This window comes from Maylandia zebra, linkage group LG3 (assembly GCF_041146795.1).
Source record: "Maylandia zebra isolate NMK-2024a linkage group LG3, Mzebra_GT3a, whole genome shotgun sequence".
Lineage (NCBI taxonomy): Eukaryota > Metazoa > Chordata > Actinopteri > Cichliformes > Cichlidae > Maylandia > Maylandia zebra.
In genome coordinates this window covers 63,627,605-63,642,118 of record NC_135169.1, presented here as the reverse complement: position 1 = coordinate 63,642,118, position 14,514 = coordinate 63,627,605, and the positions used below count along the sequence as shown (strand labels likewise).

Here is a 14,514-nt window from a genome sequence, read left to right as displayed (position 1 = left end):
CCGTTCTTACTGCAGCTTTTCATAGGAAGTGTAGAGAATAACATCCTCCCTCCTACTCTTACTCAGGGTCTCATAACACTTATTCCAAAGCCAAACAAAGACTTACTTCTTATTGATAATTGGAGACCCATCTGTCTGCTCAATGATGACTATGAGATTAAGGCTTTAGTACTTGCTAACAGAATGAAAGAGTTCTTGGACACAATTATCGATGAGACACAATCAGGCTTTATGAGAAACAGACACCTTTCTAAGAACATGAGACTGGTTTTAGATCTACTTGATTACTCTGATTTGGTATCTGACTATAGCTTCATTCTCTTCCTGGATTTTTAAAAGGCTTTTGATACAATTGAACATCAATTTATTTTCCACTCTTTGGAAAAATTTGGCATTTTTCTGTAAAGCTATCAAAACCTTGTACACGAATGGCAATAGCTCAATTAAAATGATTAAGACTCCACCCCGAGATTTGACCTGTTATACAAGGAATCAGCACAGCTGATAAAGAGCTCATCATCAGCCAGCTAGCTGATGACACCACACTCTTCTTGAAAAATGCAAATCAAATCCGTCCAGCCCTTAGTGTTATTAGTGATTTCTCTGAGGCATGTTAATACTTTTAGCTATTTTATATCCATAAATGTAAGTTTATTAATAAAACACCATATTTCTGCCGTTTTATAAGGATATGAATTGTACATACAATCAATTTCAGACTCAACCAACAAAAAGCCTCTCAGAACAATATTTATATTGTAACAGTTGCTATTGTAATGCAGTGTATCACCACATGGCGGCGCCTCCTGTCTCACGACTGGTGTCACCCCCTTTTTGTTCTTCTTCGCACTCCTCCTGTAATGGATGCTCCCGTGTGTAGCGGACTAGTGTGCTCTTTAGTAATGTGTGGTAGAGGTAGCACTTTTATTTTTGATATTGTAAATAAATGAGTACTTTTTGGAAAGTCAGAAGCTGTTGCTCATTCGCTACCCACCTGCACACCCCTGGCTTCATCTCCACTGCACGTTACAACTGGCGCCCGAACTTTTTCCCCTTGGACTTCAGACGATTTTTGCATCCCGCCGAGGATTCTTCTCTTCTAGCACGTGAACTGTCTCGGAAATCCCCCCAGTTTTGCGGACGCTCGGACGTTTTCTCCAGCCATGGCCGCAGCCTCAGCTCAGGTGGGACCCGACTAATTTCTGGATACCGTGGTGTGCCGCTGCTCCGCTTGGGAGAAAGAAAAAGAGAGAAGCTGACTCCGCGACGCGAATGGACTCCGTGGATTTGTTATTTGTTGTTGGTTTCGTCTTCTAAGGATTAATTTTTCTGTGGAGAGCCTGGACATGAACATTTCTGCTGGCTTTTCATTCCCCTTTCCCTCTGCTGAGACTGATTGTAGCACATGTAAGTGATAGCTTGGCCGACTACAACCGTTGGTGCTGGTCTTTGGCTCAGTATAACAAAACGACTTAAAACTAATCTTGCATTGAGCTCTAGTGTTGCAGACATGCTATTGTAATAACATGGTTCTGATCACTCCAGTCTAATTTCAGTTGTTGGGCGAAATTTTATGTGGTTTTTCTAAATTTAATCTTTAACGCATTTTTGCTGTTTTGTCTTTCTAGTCTGACCTAACTGACTCTTTTACTGCTATATCAATAACTGCGCTGTGCCCTGGAGCGGCTTAATTTTTTTGAAATCACAATGGCACACTGCCCAGACGACTCTGACTCAGACATGGAACTTACCTCGTTACCTATGTGCCAGATAGTTGAAAATGTGACTCCTAGCCTTAGCCAACAAGTGGTGGAGTTAAGAACTGAGGTGAATAAGCTTAGTGATTGTTCACGTGACTCACTGAACATACAGCAGTTTACTAAGGCAGTGGGACCAACTCACAACGGGGAACTCTCCCCCTCCTGCAGTCCCACAGTCTCCTGTTTTCCCAATGGCCACATCGACACCTCATGTTCATGTGATGGACAAAACTGAACCCACCAACAGTACCAATCCGTTCCTGCCCAGCAACCCATTTCAACCTACAAATCCTTTCCTCCCATCTCACTCACTTGAACTCAGCAGCACTTCCAGAGTGATTGCGGCAGCTTTACATCACGCAAAGCTGGAGCCTCCTGTGTATGCTGGGGACGGAAAAGTGCAACCTGAGGACTGGTTAAATGCAGTTGGCACATACAAAGCCTCATTGAACCTAACTGATGGGCAATTGCCAAACGAACTGCCACACTTTCTTGCAAAAGAGCCCGGGAAATGGTTCAAGGCACTGAGCTCCCACATCACATCATGGGCTCAATTCTGTCAACTGTTTAAGACAGTTTTTCTGCCCTCCGACAACCAAGAACGCATCCTGAGAGGAATTTTGGATCGTGTTCAGGCTCAGGACGAGCCGCTCCCAACCTTTGTCGCCCACATGTTGAGTGAGTTTGACAAACTGAAGAGCCCCCCACCTGAAAAAGACAGAATTGACCTAATTAGTAAACATGCTCTCGAAAAATACAGAGTTGCCCTGTATGGCGCTAATGTCACTTCTGTAATGGACCTGCTGCTACGCGCTCATGAGCTTCACTCAGTGCTTGGACCACAAAGACCACAGCCTGCTTTATGTAGCAAAGACAACTATAAGCCTGAACCTTACTGCTTCAAATGCTCTCAGCCAGGGTTCACTACACGCACCTGCCCAAACTGTAACACCCAACCTCATTTGCCACAACGAGCCTCGAACACCGCTAGGCATGGCCCAGTCCAGCCATTGCCAGCACCTGGCCCCTCTGACCCTGGCCATGAAAAGGTGGAATTAAGCAGCACCACATCCCAGCCACAATACAGGCAGTCGGGAAACTACAGGGGGGGGAGGACAGGACATTTCACAGAGGCCAACCTTCCCCCAGTTACTAACGGAGCCTCACACGCCCGATTCACTACAGGGTGGACACAGTCTTGGACACTTGGAAGACAATTTTTCACAAGTCCACTGGAATACCCCACTAAGAACGAAAGTGAACTTCAATGCTTCATCTGTGGATGCTACCCTCGACACGGGTGCTTCCCTCTCGGCTGTACGAGCAGATCTCATTCAAGTAAATGACTCTTACCCTAGAAACACAAGTGAGTGGAATGGTCCTGCAGTTAACCTCGCCAATAATGCTCCCTGTATCCCTGTTGGTGTTATTTGGCTCAATATTGGATTCATGAACAAGAACTTTTACCAGCGTTTTGCCATAATACCAGATTTGTCCTCTCCTTTCATTCTGGGAATGGATTTTATGGCAAGAGCTTCTGTTTCTATTCACATTCCCACTAGAACAGTCTACATTGAGGACATCCCCTGCCCACTCGCAGACAATGAAGAGGACCTTTAAAATGATTACTCACATTCACCTGGAACACTGATGTCTTTGGACTTGGTTCGCTCAGACTTAACAGCCAAACTGTCTGAAGCAAGTCTCTCAGAGAACAACAAGGATGCTTTACTAAATCTGCTCAGCAAGTTTAGCTCCTTGTTTGATGGTCAACTTGGTCGAACGGCTCTCACTGAGCACGCCATAGAGACTGGCAATGCAACACCTGTCAAACTCCCACCCTATCGCACGTCACCTGCTAAGACACGTGTGATTGAAGAACAAGTGCAACAAATGTTGAAGGACAACATCATTGAACCTTCCACAAGCCCTTGGGCAGCTCCTGTAGTCATTGTAAATAGAGCGGCCACGGAACCAAGGTTTTGTGTGGACTTTCGAGGGCTCAACCAAGTTACCCAAAAAGACTCTTATCCCCTGCCTCGTGTAGATGAGTCTTTGGACTTTCTGGCAAGAGGAAAGTTTGTCTCAACATTGGACTTAGCGCGAGGCTATTGGCAAGTTGCTGTAGCAGAGGACTCGAAGCCTAAAACTGCCTTCATCTCTCACTGTGGTCTCTTCCAGTTTCGGGTGCTGCCCTTTGGGCTCTGCAACGCACTTGCAACTTTTCAGAGACTCATGAACTCTGTGCTTGCTGGCCTCATTTACAAAACGTGCGCAGTCTACCTGGATGACATTGTTATCGCCTCACCTACCTTTGAACAGCACTTAGTGGATCTTGAGGAGGTGCTGGGCAGACTCCAGGCTGCTGGCTTGTCATTGAAGCTCAAAAAGTGCCAATTCTGCCTCGATGAATTCACCTTTCTCGGGTACCGCATCACATCATCAGGTGTTAAGCCCGATCCGGACAAAGTAAAGGCGGTTAAGGAGTTTGATACCCCAACCTCAGTGAAACATGTCCGTCAGTTCCTTGGCTTGACTGGCTATTATCGACGCTTCATTCAGAATTATGCCCGCCATGCCGAACCTCTTCACGCCATCACCAGAAAGGACAATGCTTTCCACTGGGACGACAGCTGTCGAAGGGCCATGGACACTTTGAAGGATCATGTCACATCAGCCCCGATCCTGTCATTTCCAGACTTCAACCGTCCCTTTTCCATTCACGCCGATGCATGTGACATTGGTCTTGGGGCAGTGTTGATGCAAAAGGATGACATGGGTCGTGAGTACGTTGTGGCTTTTGCTAGTCGCTCCCTTCACAAAGCTGAACTCCCCTACTGCACTTCAGAGAAGGAGTGCCTCGCTGTGATATGGGCTCTGGAACACTTCCGCCCATATGTTGAAGGTGTTCATGTTACTATCTTCACTGACCACAACAGTCTCAGGTGGCTCATGTCTCGTCAAAACCCAACGGGCTGACTCGCCCGCTGGTCACTTCGTTTGCAGGACTTTGATTTCACAATAGTTCACAAACCTGGTGCACAGAACAAAGTTCCCGACGCACTGTCACGCAACCCTTTGCCTCTGACCTGTGACAGGCCGACTGATCTTTTACCAGATCATGCTGTTATGGGCAGCCTGGACATTCGTACTCTGCCCCCCGTCATTCTGGCTGACCGTTCACAATTCAGACAGCTGCAGTTAGACGATCATGTCACAGGTCCACTCCTCAGAGACATTGAAGCAGACTCTCTGAACAGCTCGGACAACGCCACCTTGTTACAGTATGTTGTGTATGACTCTCTTTTGTATCACAGAGAACCCAAGTCCACATGTGCTTTGCACCCTTTGAAAGAGCTGAAACTGTTTGCCCCTACTTCCATGAGAGGCACCTTGCTGGACTATTACCATGACCACCCCACAGCAGGTCACTTGGGTGTTTCTAAGACATTGGCTAGACTGCGTTTTAGGTTTTTCTGGCCCAAAATGGCAGCTGATGTGAAACGCTATGTGATTTCATGCTCAGTGTGCCAACTCACCAAGCCAAGTCAGAAAAAAGCAGCCGGTCTTATGGTTCCCATTGTCCCCCAGAAACCCTGGCAGTATGTGGGTGTGGATTTTGTTGGGCCACTTCCCCGCACCCCCACTGGTAATGCTTATTTGATCGTGTTTGTTGACTATTTGACTAAATGGGTTGAAGCCAGTGCTGTCAAAGAAGCTACATCTCAGGTAGCAGCTGGTAAATTCGTCACTGACATTTTTGCTAGGCATGGTACACCCACTTACCTCGTTTCTGACAGAGGGTCTCCTTTTGTGAGTGAGCTTTTTGAACATGTTGTTTCTGCCTTAGGCTCGGTGCACAGACTCACTACGGCATATCACCCTCAGACAAATGCTACTGAACGCGTCAACCGGACTCTGAAAACTGCAATCCGCGCTTATGTAGGTGATAAGCACACATCATGGGACAAGTTTCTCCCTCAGATTTGCTTTGCTCTGCGCACCGCCCCCCATGACAGTACAGGTATGACTCCTGCCATGATGCTTTATGGTCGTGAGTTAGACACCCCGCTTGACCTTATCACTCAGCCTTCTACAGCAGGTGTTGATGAACCGGGTGTGCCTTACCCTGAGACTCTGAGAGCCTCCCTGCAGGAAGCTCACGACCACGCCAAAGCAGCTTTGGACTATAGCCATGACAGACAAAAACATTACTATGACTTGAGACATCGACATGCCACGTTTCGTGTTGGTGACCTTGTGAGGTCAGACGCTCAGTCTAACTTTACTGCTAAACTTGCACCACTGTTTCAGGGACCATTGTGCGTATCTCAGAGACTCAGTGATGTTAATTACAGGCTCACTTGGGTGGACTCCGGTGTGGATGCAGGTGTTTATCATGTTGTGAACATGCAACCGTTCCATACCCGGGACTCTCTCACTTCCAAAGAACATTCTGTTTCATTGCCTGCTGAGAGAGAGACAGCAGAGGGTCTGAACTCTGACTCTCAGGCCCACCCTGGCCCCCCTGCAGACACTGACATTGACTCTGAGCCATTCCCCTTTGATTTACCGGACATTGACTTGATTTACCGGACATAATGTGTGGTAGAGGTAGCACTTTTATTTTTGATATTGTAAATAAATGAGTACTTTTTGGAAAGTCAGAAGCTGTTGCTCATTCGCTATCCACCTGCACACCTCCGCGGCTGGCTTCATCTCCACTGCACGTTACAATATGTTGATTTTTTTCGCCTATTCATATCATAATTTTTTTTACTCCTGGTTCTGTATGTTCATGTTCTGTTCTTTTGTAAACTTCATCTGTTTGTATGTTGTATACTCATTGTCTTTCAATAAAGTTCGATTTAAAAAAAGGTACGTTCTAAACGAAGCTTCAGACGTCACTGATCACGTGACTCTGGCCAAACGAATCAAGCCTCGACACGGTGCTTCTGAAGCAGCGTGTTGATCTTTCTGACACACCATCACTACCTCTCACATCTAAAGGTGTCAAGGTAACTTTGAACTGAGTTCAGTCAATCTGGAGTTTTTCCAAGTTTTCTGTTGCTCTCTGTGAGAGAAGAGCGTTAAAGGCGGGGCTCTCCAGAGTCCAGCAAAACAGGAAACCACAGCTGGGTGTGTGTAAGTATGCAAACCAATAGAATGCATCGTGGTGGGGGGGCATCACGGGCATTGGCAAGAAAAAAATAAAATAATCGGTCGTACCCATGGTTCCCCGACGTCATGCCAACGCATATTGGGAAATTCGTAGGCACCGATCGGTTTTCTATCAGCCATTTGCTGGGAGTAAGGGCGCCCTCCGTTTGCGAGGTGCGCCTGCTGCTGGCGGCACAGGGAGGAGAGGGCGGGGCGGCGGGGAGTCTCTGGCTGGCTGGAGCGGCATCTAATAACCAACTCGCAAAACAAAATAAAAACAACACAACAAACAGATATTATGATACAGACTTATAATCTGCACCGATGTTTTTTCTAAATTCTATAAAGTGAGCGCGAGAGCCCTCGGTGCGCCTGCGCGCTGCTGAAGTCAAAGTAAACTTTATTGTCATCTCCGCTACAGACAGTCCAGCATATAGAGAGACGAGACGACGAGGCTGCAGTTACAGCGGTGCAAGTAAACAAACAATAAATATAAGAAGAGTAAGAAAATAAATCTACACTTTAGGACTCGGGGTAAAGGATCAATAACAATTTAAATTTATAATTTACAGTTTGATGATTTAAAGTCTCACACAACCCGTCAAAAGGGGCGGGGCCGGCTGCTTCCAAGTAGAGCACATTTCATTTATAATGATGTAAATCCAAGCCCATCATGGATTCACGATCTGAATCCTGGGTTGTGTGAAATCCCAGAAATCAACCTTAGACAAAGTGAATCTGTGAACTAAGGTGTAGGTCTGTTAGGTTAATTGTGCTGATCCTCGGGTTGGGGGATTTGTGTTTGTACTGCAGCGCAAAATTCAAACCAATGGAAGATGGACAACAAAAGTTCAAAGCCATCAGGTGCTCAGGTTAGAAAAAAGAGAAAAGATGCAGGTAAGCAGACGTGTGATTGGATAATGGCAGGTCATCCTGAACCAATCAGACTAAACTCCAAACAATACATTATGTTACAGATTTTAATATTAATTAGTCATTGTTACTTGTTGATTTGTCCTTTTCTCATTGTGTGACGAATTATGACGACTGTTTGGTAGCTGTTATTGTCTCTCTCTCTCTCTCTTCATGTGTGTTTCTCTGGTGAAACAATAGTTTTGTGTTAATGTTAGGGCTGCACGAGTTTGCATAAAATGAGAACCACGATTTTTTGCTTAGAATTGAGATCATGATTCTGTCATAACAATAAATAAACATAAAACAACAAATGTCTCACGTTTTGTTGTTGCAGCAAAATGTTGTCCTGCTTGAAATTCCGTCTCCACCGTTGCTCGACGCTGCGTGTACAGAGCAGGTAGTGCAACAATAGAAAAATAGTTGCGGGACGGCACTGTGTAGCGTTTGTCTAAGGTGTTGATCGTTTTCCTAAATCCCTCGTTTTGCACAGTGTTGATGGAGCCATATCTTTGGTCAGGTGATAAGTGATAGCCTCCGTAATGTCTTTGTGCCTGCGGGAGTTCGACGTGTATAGGGAAGCGCTGTATAAGGTTCCCGTTATTGATGTTTGGGTGGTTGACCGGGACGGATTTTCTCCTGTCACTTTCTCGTCATCCCTGACGTGCTCTCCGTTGTTGTTTCCCTGCTAATTTTAGCATCACACGGCACAGCTTCTGTATCACGTGGTATAAGGCTCCGCCCTTGTCATTTGTTGAGCAGGAAGAGTGAGCGCTTGTTTTCATGCAGAGTACGTCCTGGAACAAAATGTGAAGTTTTACAAATCACCACTTCTTTAGTGAATATCATTTCAGTCTCAGACAACCTCGTTTCTCTTACAGAGGTTGAATGCACCTTCTGCGGATGGCGGTACCACACAGTGTGCGTGGACTTCCCCTGCACAGAAGGCAACTACAAATGCTGTGAATGCTAAATAAACAGAAACAAATGATCCCTGTTGTCTTTGCTTGATGATTGGTTTGAGTCTTGACAATCCACATTGCTGGTGTTGCATCTTTCAATGCCAGCAATGGCAGGTATCAGTGCTCAAACCTTTTGTGTTTGTTTCCAACAAGTTGCCCACCTCGGGAAACAACAATGTGTTCTTTTACTTGTCAGATGAACATATGAGACACTTTGACTCTTCAGTGCAGTGTGGAGCCTAACAAAGATCTGTTTTGTGTCCCAGCTGATCAGCAGGAGGAGGAGAGTCTGACGGAGCAGCAGAGGAACATTTTCAGCTACTTGGACTCAGCTCAGCCACTACAGAGGAAACAATGAGCTCAACACAGAAGGTGACAGACAGAGCAGGACCATATGACCAAAGATATTTATCACCATATACATTTGAACATTTGAACACAGCTCAGATTAACAGTGCAGTGGATCCTGCTTGTGCCGTGATGTTCAGGACTGCAAACCGAGCAGCATCACTGACTTTCAGCTTGTTGTGTTTGTGGATATATGACTGACTTTAATTATCCACAAAATCATCACATTCTCTGTCAGATTAAGGTCGACTATTGAACGGCGTATATTTTAAAGGCTTTAAAACCAAGTTAACGCTGAAAGTACAAACATCACTAATGTCACATAACTCTGCCGACAAGGCATAGCTATGGCTATGAAATGCTCTTTGTGTATCACTTCTTCATTATGAAAGATGTCATTAATGCACTAGTAATGTCTCATCTGGAGTATTGTTCAATCATTTGGTCAGCAGCTAATAAGACAGATCTTAACAGACTTCAGTTAGTCCAGAATAAGGCGTCCAGATTAGTGTGAAGATGTTCATACTATACTAATATTGATCAAATGCATAATAACCTTTCTTGGCTTCCTGTACAGGCTAAAATATTCTATGGCTTACTTGTAGTTCTAAATAAAGCAATTCTGTTAAACACACCACATTTATTCTGCTCAGCTGCAGTATCCAGATGAAATACATCATCATATTACACAGTTTTAAACAAGCTGCAATTTAGTAAATGCTCGAGTTAAAAGTAACGTTTTGTAAAACTGTTACATTTAGAGCAACTTTTAAGTGGAATAAGTTGCCTTAAAAAATTAGAGAATTATTCAAAACTTCAATGAACACTTAAAAGCCGATTTACAGAGCTTTTAGTTTTTGTAAATATTGTAAGACATGATTTGTTTTTGAAATTTGTGTAATGTGCCTCAATGTTATTGATATTATTATTATTATTATTATTATTATTATTATTATTATTATTGATTGCTTATATTTGAACAATTGTGAAACCTCACTGTGGATGTAAGAGTGAAATTATGTGGATATCTTGAATCCACTTTATTGTGTAATATTTTATGTGAGTATTTGACGGAAGACGAGCAACATCTGTTGTGGAAGCTAATGGGGTTCCTTTAGATAAACAAACATAGGATTTATTATCACTGAATAATTCTGTATAAATCTATACAAATTATAGAAATATGTAATAGGAAACAACAAAATAATCTAAATTATAAAATTGTGTGTGTGTGTGTGTGTGTGTGTGTGTGTGTACAATCAGGAGGGATGGGCATGATTTTAGTGTTTGAACAGTCATGAATTATCTTTAACAGCAGGTTGGATGTAATGTGTTAGAACTACCAGCAGGTGGGGATAAGAGACCTTTAAGGTGTTTGGTGCCACGCTCCACCTTCAGGTTTAAAACTAGTGTTAATGGAGTTTGAAGGTTGAGTTTGTTCCACGACTGCATTTCACTCACTGCCTCTGTTTGTATCTCTGTCACTGCAGGACCAACATGGAGCCAGAAGTCAGCGCTCTCAGGAGGCCGACAAACCTCACAGAAGAAAGGGAGAGAAAAAACACACCTGTGACGAGTGTGGGAAGGGTTTTACTGTGAGGGCTTCACTAAAACAGCATCAGGTCATCCACACTGGAGAGAGACCGTTCAGCTGTGACTTGTGTGGGAAGGGTTTTACTGTGAGGGCTTCACTAAAACAGCATCAGGTCATCCACACTGGAGAGAGACCGTTCAGCTGTGACTTGTGTGGAAAGTCTTTTTCCTTGAAGGGTTCCCTTAAAAAACACCAACTCATCCACAGTGGAGTTAAAGCGTACAGCTGTGATCAGTGTGGCAGAGCTTTTACTCGCAGTAGCCACTTACAGAGTCATCTAGTTACCCACTCTGGAATTAAGCCATACAGCTGTGACATCTGTGGAAAAACTTTCAGCTGGAGAGGGAGCCGAAATATACACCTACGCATTCACACCAGACATGATCTGTACTGCTGTGAACAGTGTGGCAAAGAGTTTACAACAGACGCACAGTTACAACGACACATATTTACCCACACTGAGGAGAGACCTTATCAATGTGACCTGTGTGAGAAGACTTTTAAAGCTCCACATGACCTGAGAGAACACCAACAGATCCACACCAGAAAGAGACTCTACAAGTGCAGCTACTGTGAGGTATGTATTTATATTGTTATCTTGTCATTTTAGCCTGACTGTTTGGAACAACTCTGCTCATTAAACTGTGTTAGCATGTTAGCAATTCTACTGCATGGAAAAGCAGCTCTGAGTGATTATTCAGATTTTCCTTTCAGTTATGATTTTAGTATTACTGTAGTATTATGGTGGTAGTATTCTAGTTATTGCAGCCCAGTAAACTGAGTGTGTTAACTAGAGATGGACCGATCCGATATTACGTATCGGTATCGGTCCGATACTGACCTAAATTACTGGATCGGATATCGGAGAAAAATAAAAAATGTAATCCGATCCATTAAATATCACGAAAGCACCTAGCAAAACTTGCAACACGCCGTAACTCGCCTCAGAACGTTAGCACGTCGTAGCAGTATGCATCACGTGATAGAGCGGCTGTGGCATGCGGGGGACCTGTCGGTGGTCTGGATAGCATTTGGAGCTTCGCTAGCAACCTGGCATTTCATCTCTGACAAAGTTATCCCCGAGAGAAGTAAAGCAAGTGTGTAAGTCCATCTCTGAATGTTTGTAAAGCATTCCCACGTTAAGCTTAACGAGCGACTGCCTCTCGCTCTCCGGCTGCTACTTCAATCGTGAAACTGCTTAAATGATCAGCTGATCGGCTTTTCTGTCGCGAGTCTGTCTCTCTTGTTTATTTTTGGTCCACTTTGCACCAGAAAGAGGAAACCAGCGGCTGAACAACAGCAGCACGTTTAAGCTTGATAAGCTGTTGTTACAATTTATTTAATATTACTTTCTACACCAGGATCTTTTTCTATGTAGCTGACGCTGGTAACTGTGCAGGGGCGGATCTAGCAAAGTTTAGCCAGGGGGGCCGATAGGGCATTAACTGGGAAAAGGGGGCACAAAGACATACTTTTCTTTCTTATTCTCATTTAAAATGTCTAGCTTTTAATAAATAATTATCTGACACCCAAAGTTTTAATTTGATGTAAAATGAATAGAAGTCAATTACTGTATATAGTAACTATTAAGTCTAATATATATACCCTAGTAAGCTATAGTACTTTTTCCTTTGGGAAGGTACCATCTGTGCAGTCTGCAATTTTGTTGAAGAAAGATGTTGAATCTATTTAATATTTCTTGAAAAATAATTGATTTCTGTGCATTTTTTTTTTTTACACTGCATCAAATTAAGGTTGATTACGTCGATTAAGCATCATGAGGTGGCGCGTGAGGGGTGGTTCCCTATTTTTTATTTATTTATTTTTGTTGTTGCTGGGAGTTGGAACCCTATTAGTTAGGTTGCTTAATATTTACGCTAAGTACTCTTTAAAATACGAGAATAGGGAGGATGGTGTAGGTCTAAGTTTATTAGATTGATCAGTATTGCTGAACTATGAAATATTTTTTTTTTGTATACAGGTATAACAGAATAGCTTTAGTGTAGTTGTTGTTTTAAACTTGAGTATGAACTTGCAGACTTGCAAAATGCAGCAAGATATTTTAAAAAACAGTTTTGTTGATTAAAAAACACTATATCGGATTCATATCGGTATCGGCAGATATCCAAATTTATGATATCGGTATCGGACATAAAAAAGTGGTATCGTGCCATCTCTAGTGTTAACTGAAACAGTCAAATGTAGTTGGACGTCTGCAGAGATGCTCTTTATTTCAGGCGACGTTCAGGATACAAATGTTGAAGGACTGACTTACACTGTCTTTGTGTCTTTGTTTAGAAGCAGAGCGACACAGATGGATCCAGTTCTCAACCCTGTCATCACTGTGGTGGTGGGAAAGACTTTCATTGTGACCTCTGTGGAAAAACTTTCAGTCGGCAAAAGACCCTAAAACTACATCAACGTAGACACACTGGAGACAAACTGAAATACTGCAAAGAATGTGGGAGAAGCTTCACCACATCGGATCACTTAAAACAACATGAACTGATTCACAGTGGGGTTAAAAAGCACCTCTGTGATCAGTGTGGGTCATCCTTCACCACTGCAAGTCAGCTTAAAACACACAAAGGAGTCCACACAGGAGAGAAACCACACAAGTGCAGACACTGTGAGAGAAGCTTCTCACAGTCAAGTAATCGTAACATTCATGAACGTGGACACATGGAAGGAAACTACAGCTGTGACCAGTGTGACAAGAGCTTCAGGAATCTCAGTTCATACTCTGCACACAAACGATCCCACGTTACTAATAAACTGTTTCACTGTTACCAATGTGCCCAAACATTCACCTCATTGTCTGCTCTGTGCAAACATCAGCGCGATCACTCAGGGCTGAAATCACTCCCATCACTGGATCACAGTGAATCTGAAGACACAGAAAGATCCTCTGGTTTCCTCTGGTCAGACTCAAAAAGCTTGAGATCAGGCTCCACAGAGTTCAGATAGAATCATTTAAACTTGTGTTGAACTGAACTGGTTGCTGGGATGAACTTCTACATAATACAGATCTACATGGGATCTTCTTTTCTGTTGTTTTACTGAGTCAGTTTTGTCCTTTTTTCTCTGTCCTGGTTTTGCTCGTCTGTAAATGATTGAAACTCAGTCAAATAGTTCATTGTTCTCCAGCAAAACGTTTTGGAAACTAATGTTTAACCTTTAAAACTCTGACATGTTTTAGCACACAAGGCTTCATCGGGGAGTTCACTCATGATTGGACCATGAGAACAAAGGTTTTTAGTTCTTTCAAAGAGAGTCTTGGAGATGTTTGATGTTTCTGTTTTTCTGAAACCACCTGAAAGAAAAACTATTTTTCTTGCTTTATGTAGTGTGGAAGTTTTTAATGTTTCTTCATCTGTGATGTTCTTGAATGTGTTTATGTGAAGATGGTACAAATAAACTGTCCTTTCAGCTTTAGCTCCTAATTTATTCATTATTTATGGATGTAGCACAGCAGCCGTCTCTTGATTAACACATGGAGGGCTCGGGATCTGATGGTGTCGTCTCCCTAATTTGCCCACTCAGTAAATCTCACTCATGGCCAAGAAATTGAAATAAACCTTGTTTCCCTGCTGGATAGTGATCCACTGTAACTCTGCTCCTCCTTCCTGTTTAGGATTTCTGTGGCTGAAGTAAAATTCCCTCCATCCATCACTTATCCCAGCTAACCCAAAGTGAAATAAAGTTTTGCTCGTCTTAAAAAAGCATTACAATAATGGGCATTACCAATGCAAACTGAATGATACAGAAGATGAAAGAA

At 43.3% G+C, this 14,514-nt stretch overlaps 1 protein-coding gene across 2 annotated transcripts in view; it reads left to right on the top strand.

The window, feature by feature from the left end:
• Nucleotides 1–14,171, top strand: part of LOC143416634 (uncharacterized) — a 21,624-nt gene extending 7,453 nt beyond the window's left edge. The window contains exons 2-4 of one of the 2 annotated variants that reach the window (XM_076882073.1): nt 9,061–9,166; nt 10,633–11,313; nt 13,035–14,171. In XM_076882073.1, coding sequence (XP_076738188.1) covers nt 9,149–9,166; nt 10,633–11,313; nt 13,035–13,703 — 1,368 coding nt within the window. In that variant the 5' untranslated portion in view covers nt 9,061–9,148 and the 3' untranslated portion in view covers nt 13,704–14,171. Of the gene's footprint in view, nt 1–6,986; nt 9,167–10,632; nt 11,314–13,034 lie in introns of those variants that run through there. The other variant, XM_076882074.1, reaches the window with a different exon arrangement.
• Nucleotides 14,172–14,514: the final 343 nt, after the last annotated feature.